Source organism: Ylistrum balloti, unplaced genomic scaffold, assembly GCF_031769215.1.
Source record: "Ylistrum balloti isolate Yb309-2 unplaced genomic scaffold, AGI_CSIRO_Ybal_v1 Utg370696, whole genome shotgun sequence".
NCBI lineage: Eukaryota > Metazoa > Mollusca > Bivalvia > Pectinida > Pectinidae > Ylistrum > Ylistrum balloti.
Window position 1 is genome coordinate 17044 of NW_026782418.1, and position 12894 is coordinate 29937.

The window sequence follows — 12894 nt, forward strand, 5'->3', positions numbered from 1 at the left end:
ACTAGTTATGTCCGTTGGATTTCGTCACATGCACTGTGGTATTGTTTGAGTAGACGATTTTCATCTGCCGCTCGTTACGAAGTAGCAACAAAATTTGCATGCAAAATACCAATAGTTACTTTTGTGTCACTCGATACCTCCGTAATAATACATGTGATCGGTAGCTGAAGCATGTCATTTGTCAGGTTGAGCAACAGATATGTATAAGTCAGACTCATGATCGTAGCGACAGACTAACAGTACTATTAAACAATAAATATATACATTGTATATTCTAGTTCCCCGAAAGAAATCGTCGCAAAATTGTTCCGGTGCAAATCGTACACGTTGGCCGTTAAAGAAAGTTGGTTTATGCTGAAATTTCTTCTGCGTCGTTGAAATAAGTCGTTCTCAGAGGATACAAGTCGAGTCTGCTGAGTTAGGTGTCGGCTGTAATTACCTCTCGTCGCCAAAACAAATGTCAGCATTTAGCTCTTATTGTTTTAGGTCATCCAGGTATGTGTCCACTGTATTTACCTGAACGGAGAAGTCTAAGGTAGCTGTCCCATACATCACCTGGTATATACTGATAAATCTGATATCCTGCATCCGGATAAACTTTTATCCTATAAAGACACCCCATCATCACAGTTATCACAAATTTGAGCGACCCGACGTCAGGATTCGGGTATTTACATAACGGTATTGGCGGTGACGCCACTGTGAGGTTTATCTTCGTCGGATCCCCTGGCCATTGTTTCATAAACGTAGCATACACTCGTCTTTCCATGTGTGGCATTTGAACTAAAATCATACTCCTTAGACTGTCCAGTAGGTTGTTAGCCTCCAACACATCGTATGAGAATGTAACGTTTTCTCCAGTATTTGTGGCTTGTAATTCCAGAAGAATGCGGTCTTTTGGGACGCCTTTAGACAACGCTATATCTCTAAATATCTCCGCTTCTGTCTTCCTCCATTTACCTACAACATTCCCAGAAACGGTAATTGCATTAATTACTGATTAATAAGTAAACCAGAAGGATGTAGGCGCCTATCATAGTTTGATCTTTATTTCCTCTTTGAAAGTTGGATCTTTTCTCTACTCTGCTTTTGCTCTTAATGATAAGACATGTGAACATTACTTTGCAGAAATTGCTATGATAATCTTTACCTACCAAATTCAAAATGGCCGCCTGGGAGCAATTTTGTTTCTTCTGATCAGACCCAAAAGCAAACGAGCACATGGGTAGATCAAAGAGAACATATATATAAAATTTGAAAGATATTCATTCAGTAAAAAATTGGGATAACAATATGTCCTAGGCGAAATCTAAGATGGCTGCCATTTTGTTTTTCCGATCAAACTCAAACAGGCACAACTAAGGACCAAGACGGACCTATACGTGACATTATGAAAGATCCACCAAGTACTTCTCAAGAGATAGCGATAACACACTTTTGAAGTCGAAATCCAAGATGGCCGTCTGTCGGCCACTTTGTTTTTCTTATCAGTTCCAAAATTAGATGGGCTCAACCAGGGACCAAGAGGGACCTCTACATGAAATTTACGAAATATCCATTAAGCACTTCTCAAGAAATATGATAACAAACTTGCGAAGTCAAAATCAAAGATGGCCGTCTGTCGGCCATTTTCTTTTTCTGATCAATCCCAAAATTATATGAGCACATGGGAGATCCATTCAGCACTTTTCAAGAAATAGCAATAACAAACTTTATTGAAAAAATCCAAGATGGCCACCTTTCGATCATTTTGTATATTTGATCAGTCCCAAAATTAAACAGGCACAACCAGGAACCGAGGGAAACCTACAAATGCAATTTGGGAAGGACCCATCCAGTACTTCTCAAGAAATAGCGATGACAAAAATTGTTTACGGACGGACGGATGACAGACCGAGGACGCAAGACGATTCGTAAAGCCAACCATCAGATGATGGGCTAAAAATGTATGATAAGTAGATGTGTCGCGAAATACACTGAGGATAATGTCTTTCATGTTTAAAGTGTACAATGTAAAAAGTGATAAGCAACTTCACAGGACTCCATTTTCCCGCTTCGTAAATAATTTGTTTGACTTGAAACAAGAATGCATGTTATTTGATATACCCGGTAACGAATTAGGGGGGGGGGCCTAATATCTAACACAGAACAAGCTAAACTCAAAATGAAGCTGAATTTATAGGAATCAATTTGATGAATCCTGCGTTCTTGTGTTCATCAATTAAACTTTTACTACGGATAGTTGTCGGTTTGGGCAGAAAAGACCCCCCCCCCCCAAAAAAAAAAAAAGAAAAAAAAATGTAAGAAAACCTTAATGCTGAAAAAACAAGACTGGTGTCAGTCAGCTTACCAGACAGTTTCTATATCAAATTTAGATCTAGATTTATCACACTATACCGAAATGTGACACACAAACATATACATGGTTTCTTAGAAATTGGGGATTAAAAGACAAGAAAATATAATCAGTTATTTATTTAACGGGTTTTACGTCAACTATTAGGATAAAAACCATCAATGACCGACGGTTACCTTGTGTGAGAACGCCGACTTTTCCCGAAAACATGAGCCAGTCTGCGTTTCCATTCAGGTAGAGGTCAGATGCATAATCAGCTGTCCTCTTGTCATGGTTTCCCAAAACAAGTATGATATCACTCTGGAGAAAATGAGATAAAAAAAATCAAATAGGAAATTAAAGTAAAAAGAAAACCTCTCAGTCTCACCTTTCAGTCCATCTTGTACACGATTCATCTTTATTCTAGATATTTTCCCACTTCAGGAGAGATTTAACACGTACAAAAATCCATTAAAACTTTAATGGGAGACTTTCGACTTTACTTTCCTCAATTTCTAAAATGCATTGCTCATTTCCAAACGTTTATGTTTCAAAGATCACGACAGTTTCATTTTGATTATGTTAAAAGTACCGATTAATCAAAAATATGTTTTTATATTTTCTTTACTGATCCGTAAAACCAGATACAGAATTAAGTGTTCTCTAAAAAAACTTACAAACCAAAGTAAAATAACTAGTAAGAATTTTTTTTGGCATATTAGATAAGTAGTATGTGAAAACTAAAAGCATCTTTATAATAATTAATTTGATTTGATATTAACAGAGAAGGTTTCATATCTCGTGTTTCTAAGTGGTTCGGTAAAAACCATCTACAAACAACCCCGAGGTATGACAATAAGGTAAAAAGAAATATCAAAAGAACTTTTAAAAAAGTATGTTGATATAAGTCATTAATAACGCCTAACATGCTTCAAATATTTTTATTGCACTAATAAACGTGCAGTGAAAGAAGTTTTTATCCACGTGGAGTGGGTAAATCTAGAATATTTGTATCCACGTGGAGTGGGTAAATCTAGAATATTTGTATCCACGTGGAGTGGGTAAATCTAGAATATTTGTATCCACGTGGAGTGGGTAAATCTGGAATATTTGTATATAGGATTTTAAATGAGATTCCGTTCCATTAGAGTTTGTGAAATAGCCCTTAGAATTTTTATTTTTATTATTTTCGTGAGCCTCGGTAAGCAAACATTAAAATCTAGAGGCAAATTGAAGATGTTTTTAATTACATAACTGAAAAAAAGTTACATTTTGACAGGTTTTTAAGTACAAAATGTGAAGCCGGATGGTATCAAGCGGGGCAGCTCTTTTATTACACCGTGACAATTCATGACGTAACGTCACTGTTGATTAATTAAGACATCACAATTATGATTTTCTGACTGACACAATCAGTGGAATACGCTGCAGAGTATATTATAACAGGGATGCTGTGGAAACTAGCTCTGTATCACCCTAGTTCTCTCGATAATATCCGTTATGTAATCAAACTTATTGTTTCCATACGAAACTCAAATACACAATTTTTGTGTCATTTTTGTGGATATTTTTATACAGATATTGTGAATCGTGCAATTCTACATTGTTCATTAACTGAAATTGTACGTAACGATTTATGGTACGCAATTGTGTCTATTTCGAGTATTGAATTTATTTCATACTTACAATCGTTGCCAGATTATATATTGCTTCACATTTTACTAGGAGGTCCTCTGGCCTATCAGTTAGACAAACATGATTTTAAACAATTTAGACTGAAGTCAGCATGTTCTATAAAAAGGATGCTTGAACTATATGGCTATGTATAGTGCGCCAGGAGGCCTTCTGTATTATGTACACTTAAAACCTATTATTGTGACATATATACTTAGTATGTAATTATTTCATAACATTATAACTTGCAAGATAATTCTTCACGGAGTATAAATTACATAAAACTAACATATTGTATGTATAATCATAATTTGTAACATCTGCATTAATTTCCACCTTAATTGTATGCTTTTCAAGTTGATTTATTTTGTAATTCGTATGTAATGCTCTTCATCTTTGGAGGAAATAAAGACAATAATAATTACTTAGGTTTTGATGGCACGACAAACGAACACTATACTAATTAATTAATGCAAAAAGAAAACTCGCCTTCCTACCTTATTGAGAGTGTGATTTAGTTTCATATAGTCCCAAATTGTATGAGCCGCTATTAAGTCCTCGTTCGTAACGGGGTTGTTGCAGAACATCTTCCACAGTCTCAGATGACCACACTGTAACGATCTCGTCACCATACCTCGCATCCATTTCATCATGTTTATAACAAAATCTGTCGTAATTATCACAAATGTCTCGTATTCTATATATAAATATCGCAAATAATCAAACAGTGTTTCATTCTATTACTTATACTGACGTACGGGAGTCCCAGTCTATGTGTGTTTATTTATATCAATAACGGAAATTCCTTTTGTGACGTAAGGTATTATTTTTACCGACACCCTCTATTTACTGAAATGATTTGCGAAATTATAGGTATGCTTTTGACAAGGTGATATGTTAATCGTAACTGTATTATGATTGAATTGTAAGGATGCGTCTGCATTGGAAGTTGAGAAAGTAGAGTACCGTAGAGAATTGTTATCTGTTGTAATCTCGTTGTTCGCGAGAATCTCGTTAGCGCCAGTTTTCGAAACGACAAATATTGCGGGATCATTAGACAGGTATCAACCATGACTGCTGGTAAGTTACGATCGACGTGTGTAACTTTCAGACTTGACTGTAGCTTTGAAAGTAGTAAAAATTAACATTTGTATGTGAAATATTTATGCTTGAGTTTGACATCACCCAATATGAATGGTCCTAGACGATTACTAAATGTCAAGTTGACAATACGAATGCATCTATCAGCTGTCTACTTCGGCCGAAATGCCAATGGAAATTGAGACTTGTCTTTTGCAACTTTGCAACATTACGTGCCGTATCCTTTTACACACCAGATCGATATACATAAATAAAGGACAGAAGTGAATCAGTTCCACACACATAGAATTCGATAATTTCCGTACCGTGATAACAGATGAAGGTGACTGCTGATAGTGGTCAACATATGCATGTCCCCTTTCACTTTAGTGACATCCTCCTCGCTTTAACCACGTTCAAAGTGTATGCCTTGTTACTAAACCTAAACAGAATGAAGTGAAAATAAACCAACAAATACAGTCGGACATATCTTCATAGGTCTGCATTGTCTGTCAACACACTCATTATAAGTATGAGTGTATTGACAAACGCATTCAGTGGCTGTGAGCACAAGAATAGGGAGTTCTCTATATGCATGAAGACTGTCCGATTTCTGTGCTGTGTTGGAGGATATATACAACTGATTACCATATATTTATGACAATTTATCCACTTTTTTTGTTACATTCAATTTCAGACAGACAGAGCCTTCGGGAATAAGTAGATATATATCACACCTGAAACTACATACTGGCCAATATCTAGTTATCAGCAAATCATCTGATTGGTCAGACTAGTTACATAGATCACCCAAATCCACTGTATCCTGAGGATCAAAAGAAATGTCTTGATTGGAGTCTAGTTTGATTTCACTAACATTTCCAACATAGAAGTTACATTACCAAAACAGGGCTCTAGATCTCTGGGAACAGAAAACAATACTAACCTAGATAATACATTGGAGAGAATATATTGTCAAATACTACTACAACGAAAAAGATTTTTTATTATTCCTGAACCAACCATCATACTCTGGTCAGTGAATGTTAATCACAAGAAACTGCAAATAAAATATGTTCAGCAATTAAAGTGACAGGTATACAAAATATTGTGCTGTATTGTTTAACAGTTCTTTTTTTATTACCATAATGTATTTATTATCCCCGATAAATTTGATAATCACGAAATTACATTTTATTTACAGATGGTTCAAATGCAAGTGGAGGAACGGGAAGGTAAGAATGACCAGAAAGAACACACTTAAAATCTGTGGCTACTGGTCTACCACAATATAACACAAAACTTTTTACGAATATTTATTTCTTTGATATTATTTAGATCACGATACCATTGTATTAAACAACTGTTATTCGGCTTGATGTACCATGTGTTTCTCCTGGATCGATGACGTTGTTAGAACCTCATCATTACAGCTAGAACTGTAGGTGTTACAGGTATTGTAAGTAATGAAACAGTAAATAACAGGATTACAAGGGGATGTTATGTCAGTTGTCACTATTACATTCTATACATATAAATCAAAGATATCAAACATATCTTATTCTGCACTGTGTATGAAATACATGAAGTTTTATTACAGTGATGGAGATGCCATTAAAGTGTTTGTGAGAATACGTCCACCTGCTCAGGGAGATTCTGGCCACCAGCAGAGTGTTGAAGTTGATCAGACTGGATGTGCAGTTGTTGTACAAACAAAACCTGTATCCAAAATCTTCACATTTGATCAGGTTGTTAATATCAATGCACAGCAGGTAATTAAGCAGTCCTGTTCTCAGTATTTGGTCCACTCCTGAATACACCTAAACACTTCTGAGATTTCTCTGGTGTGTTTTAATATTACTGTCAGCAATTTTTGTAGGATTTTTCTTCTAGAGAGGGCAGATCTAGAGGACCTTTTCTTAAATTTTTGCGAGTCCAGTTTCAGAGAGGTCAGACCAAATTGCGTTATGTTCTATCAACTTTTTTATAAATTGGAGTTGCTGAATGTCAGAATGCTATCCCTATTAAAAAGTCAATATACAAACGATAATTGTGGAAAGAATCATCATTTTCAAATGTATACCTCACATGAATTGAAAGGTCTAATTACAAGCTGATACCAAGATCAAAGTTTAGTGTATATACTCCGGCGGATGGGACTTTAAAAGGTGGCCTGTGTGAGAATTGTTCAACCTCACATGAGAAAGATCCTCCTGCAGTTATTGATAATAAGAGTAGGTGCTTACCGCCGCCCAGGAGCCCGAATAAGCTCTAATTATACATAACAACATTCGGCCTAATGTAATTTTTATTCTATTAGGAAAGGACTTCTAAATTTCACATAATCAAAAAATTAAAAAGCCTGAAGATTTGGCAGGAAAAGAAGACAAGGACCCCCTTTACTGCTGGAAGTCCAGACACCTCACCACAAAATTACCTTTAGACCAGAGAGTCAACTCCAAATTACATACCAGTCAACCCCCAGACGACTCCAACCCATGAAGGTAGTACACCCCTCACGTCGCCAAAAAATTGACACACGTCGATTGGACTATGCCCGGCGATGGCAGAGTCTAGGAGATGAGAAACCATCACATATCTGAATTTTTTTCTGTATCTTCCCATTTTTTATGGAAATAAGGACAGGAACACAACCATGTCTACTTAATGATATCCTGCCATATCTGAGGTATTTCCCAAAAAGTAATGAAGTATGTTATATTACAAAAATAACCCTTGCAAATATAAACACATGCTTTCAGCTTAATTTCTTTCCACAATTATCATTTGATCGCCATCAATGCACGGATCACTTATTTCCCTCACCCTTTATAGTGACATTGTCCTGACATTCTACTCCAAGCTGATATATATAAGTCAATCAAAGGCTAAAATAATTTGAACTACAAAGGGATATAGTGAGCTCTCACAATTTATAGAGTCCAACAGGAAAAGCAGGAGCTCAGGACTCATATATATATATATATAAATTATGTAATAAAGTTATGAAGATGCTGATTTCATTGTTTGGGTTTTCAAGTCTGATATTGTGTTGATTGATGAGACTATATTAGATTCAAAAATTGAATTTGAAACTTTTAAATACTGATCTAAAGTATTGTCATGTGATTCCAGCATTTCTCATGATTTTTATAACAAATTTTCCACTTGGTAGTTTTTCTTTCATGTTTTATTTTCAGGAAGCAGTTTTTTCAACTGTAGCAAAGACATTAATAGAAAGCTGTGTCAGTGGTTACAATGGCACAATATTTGCTTAGTAAGTACATACTATATTAACCACTACACACAGTAAGTACATACTATATTAACCACTACACATACAGTAATTACATACTATATTAACCACTACACACAGTAAGTACATACTATATTAACCACTACACACAGTAAGTACATACTATATTAACCACTACACATACAGTAATTACATACTATATTAACCACTACACACAGTAAGTACATACTATATTAACCACTACACACAGTAAGTACATACTATATTAACCACTACACATACAGTAATTACATACTATATTAACCACTACACATACAGTAATTACATACTATATTAACCACTACATACAGTAATTACATACTATATTAACCACTACACACAGTAAGTACATACTATATTAACCACTACACACAGTATGTACATACTATATTAACCACTACACACAGTAAGTACATACTATATTAACCACTACACATACAGTAATTACATACTATATTAACCACTACACATACAGTAATTACATACTATATTAACCACTACACACAGTAAGTACATACTATATTAACCACTACACACAGTAAGTACATACTATATTAACCACTACACACAGTAAGTACATACTATATTAACCACTACACACAGTAAGTACATACTATATTAACCACTACACACAGTAAGTACATACTATATTAACCACTACACATACAGTAAGTACATACTATATTAACCACTACACATACAGTAATTACATACTATATTAACCACTACACATACAGTAATTACATACTATATTAACCACTACACACAGTAAGTACATACTATATTAACCACTACACACAGTAAGTACATACTATATTAACCACTACACATACAGTAATTAACCAACCACTACACTATATTAACCACTAAACACAGTAATTGTATACTATATTAACCACTACACACAGTAATACTACTATATTAACCACTACACACAGTAAGTACATACTATATTAACCACTACACACAGTAAGTACATACTATATTAACCACTACACATACATAAATAACAAACTATATTAATCACTACATACAGTAAGTACATACTATATTAACCACTACACATACAGTAAGTACATACTATATTAACCACTACACACAGTAAGTACATACTATATTAACCACTACACACAGTAAGTGTATACTATATTAACCACTACACACAGTAAGTACATACTATGTTAACCACTATTCACAGTAAGTACATACTATATTAACCACTAAACACAGTAATTGTATACTATATTAACCACTACACACAGTATGTACATACTATATTAACCACTACACACAGTATGTACATACTATATTAACCACAACACACAGTAAGTATATACTATATTAATTACAACACACAGTAAGTACATACTATATTAACCACTACACACAGTATGTACATACTATATTAACCACTACACACAGTAAGTACACACTATATTAACCACTACACACAGTATGTACATACTATGTTAACCACTATTCACAGTAAGTACATACTATATTAACCACTAAACACAGTAATTGTATACTATATTAACCACTACACACAGTAAGTACATACTATATTAACCACTACACACAGTATGTACATACTATATTAACCACAACACACAGTAAGTATTTACTATATTAATTACAACACACAGTAAGTACATACTATATTAACCACTACACACAGTATGTACATACTATATTAACCACTACACACAGTAAGTACATACTATATTTACCACAACACACAGTAAGTACATACTATATTAACCACTACACACAGTATGTACATACTATATTGACCACTACACACAGTAAGTACATACTATATTAAACACTACCCACAGTAAGTATATACCATATTAACCACTACACACAGTATGTACATACTATATTAACCACTACACACAGTAAGTGTATACTATATTAACCACTACACACAGTAAGTACGTACTATATTAACCACTACACACAGTAAGTACATACTATATTAACCACTACACACAGTAAGTACATACTATATTAACCACTACACACAGTAAGTACATACTATATTAACCACTACACACAGTAAGTATATACTATGTTAACCACTACACACAGTAATTACATACTATATTAACCACTACACACAGTATGTACATACTATATTAACCACTACACACAGTAAGTACATACTATATTAACCACTACACACAGTAATTACATACTATATTAACCACTACACACAGTAAGTATATACTATATTAACCACTACACACAGTAAGTACATACTATATTAACCACTACACACAGTAAGTATATACTATATTAACCACTACACACAGTCACTATGTATAATTTGCTGACACTTGTATGTGATATAAATATATAAATTATTAGAAGATCTAACATTATGAAAACCTCTGACAGAGGTCAGATGTCACTATCATAGTGTTGAATTATGCACTACTAAAATATGTGGATGTTCAGGAGGCACTACAGCAGATTATTCCATGCCATTAAAGAATATAATAAGGACATTTGTATACAATTTATTGAATATCTTTTAAAATTTATCTTTTTAATTGAAAATGAAATGTTTTTGTATAGGTAACTCCTTCACTGTTATAAATATGTAGTTGATCTACGAATGATTCAATTAAGAAATGAAAAGATCCAGATGTTAATGGTTATGTATACTAATCCTAAAGTATTCATTAAGTACATGTAAAATGACAAAGATTAATGATGCCTCAAAGGTTTTATTAAAATTCATGAAATTGTTTGTATGTTGATGTCATTCAAAAGATACATTTTGTCAATGTAAGTAATTTTATTGCTTTCTTTTTCTCAGTGGCCAGACTGGATCAGGAAAAACTTTCACCATGTTGGGTAAGTACAGCCATATCCTGGGAGGTGAAAATATCTAAACCTCACTGTGGTGTACATTGAAAATATAAAAGTGTCAACATTTCCTGTTTCATTACAATGTAAATTGCTTCATTGAGAACGAAAAAAAAATTCCATGTGTGTCCTATTATGTATGAATGTTAAAAGGTTGTGACAGTAAATGTACTATACACCCAAAATTTTACAAGGTTATGTGATTTATACATCACAATTTTGTTGCAATCTGATCTTCCTGAATCATGCTATGTTATCAATCATTGTTCATTATCAATCTTAATTTGGGGCACTTAACAGACAGAAAATAACATGAAAGTTGATTTGCCATCTGTAATTTGTATCTAATTTGTATCAACACAAGTTCTTTCAGCTTGTGTTCTAGATATCTGTAAACATGAAAAGTTTGTCAATTGTAGATTTGTTAGTTAAAAAGACTGCATGTGCTGTAAATTCTGTTGTATGAATTGTTTTACAGGACCAAGTGAAGATGCTGATAATTTTCAGCATAAAAATCGAGGAATAATACCAAGAAGTTTTGAATACTTATTTAATCTGGTATCCAGGGAAGAAGAACTGGTAAGGGAATTTTAATCTGGTATCCAGGGAAGAAGAACTGGTAAGGGAATTTTAATCTGGTATCCAGGGAAGAAGAACTGGTAAGGGAATTTTAATCTGGTATCCAGGGAAGAAGTACTGGTAAGGGAATTTTAATCTGGTATCCAGGGAAGAAGAACTGGTAAGGGAATTTTAATCTGGTATCCAGGGAAGAAGAACTGGTAAGGGAATTTTAATCTGGTATCCAGGGAAGAAGAACTGGTAAGGGAATTTTAATCTGGTATCCAGGGAAGAAGAACTGGTAAGGGAATTTTAATCTGGTATCCAGGGAAGAAGAACTGGTAAGGGAATTTTAATCTGGTATCCAGGGAAGAAGAACTGGTAAGGGAATTTTAATCTGGTATCCAGGGAAGAAGAACTGGTAAGGGAATTTTAATCTGGTATCCAGGGAAGAAGAACTGGTAAGGGAATTGGTATGGATGTGTGTCATTGTGATGTACTCTGACAGTAAAATAGCAAACTGCTTTTGTCCAGTGTTATACAGACATTGAGAATTGTTTAATCTAGATTCAGGGCCAGAGGGATCCAGACATCAGAATTTAATGGGTTGTGACAAGGCATGTACTTGAAAAGCAAACATGTTTTGTACAGTGTTACTGAAAGATAAAATTCATGGCATAATTCCACAAAACATCCAATAGAGATAGCCATTTTCTTTGTTTGAAGCCTTTTCCAAGTTATTCCTCCTTCCTAATATCTGTATCGTAGCAGCCACTCTTTTACTGATAAGGTGTACATATTCCATAAAAAGGATAATTTTTTTTTTCTTAAAAGTAAGAACTTGTATTTCAAACAAAATTGTGAAGTTGATTGATTCTGTAAATTACAGGTTTTTATACGCCCGACAAAAGACAGACGTATTATGGTATGGCGCTGTCCGTCCGTCGTAAACTTTTATTTGTCAGGAGATCTCCTACATTTTTCAGCCGATCTTTATGAAGCTTGGTAGGCTTAATCACCATGATATGAAGTTGTGTTTTCCTGAACAGGGTTTTGATTTGGTGATTTGAACAAG

At 34.2% G+C, this 12894-nt stretch overlaps 2 protein-coding genes across 2 annotated transcripts in view; one reads left to right on the forward strand and one right to left on the reverse strand.

Annotated features, from left to right (window-relative positions):
- Positions 1–335: 335 nt before the first annotated feature.
- Positions 336–4662, reverse strand: LOC132557565 (uncharacterized protein SCO4629-like). Its single transcript, XM_060222061.1, has 3 exons — positions 4507–4662; positions 2533–2656; positions 336–960 (listed from the first exon to the last, which is right to left on the reverse strand). Exons 1-3 carry the CDS (start codon positions 4660–4662, stop codon positions 488–490), a joined length of 753 nt encoding a protein of 250 aa, XP_060078044.1. The 3' UTR covers positions 336–487.
- A 417-nt stretch (positions 4663–5079) lies between these two features.
- The window catches only part of LOC132557558 (kinesin-like protein KIF15), a 42116-nt gene continuing 34301 nt past the window's right edge, over positions 5080–12894 (forward strand). Inside the window, 6 exon segments of the mRNA XM_060222055.1 lie at positions 5080–5089; positions 6294–6324; positions 6690–6861; positions 8290–8366; positions 11212–11249; positions 11740–11840. Coding sequence (XP_060078038.1) covers positions 5080–5089; positions 6294–6324; positions 6690–6861; positions 8290–8366; positions 11212–11249; positions 11740–11840 — 429 coding nt within the window.

Bases quoted from the DNA above. Each gene is read 5' to 3' on its own strand.
- LOC132557565 (XM_060222061.1), bottom strand. From the start codon at position 4,662: ATGATGAAATGGATGCGAGGTATGGTGACGAGATCGTTACAGTGTGGT. The intron at 2,657-4,506 runs GTAGGAAGGCGA...CATTTTCTCCAG, and splicing joins TAAATCACACTCTCAATAAG to AGTGATATCATACTTGTTTT. The intron at 961-2,532 runs GTAACCGTCGGT...GGAATGTTGTAG, and splicing joins AGTCGGCGTTCTCACACAAG to GTAAATGGAGGAAGACAGAA.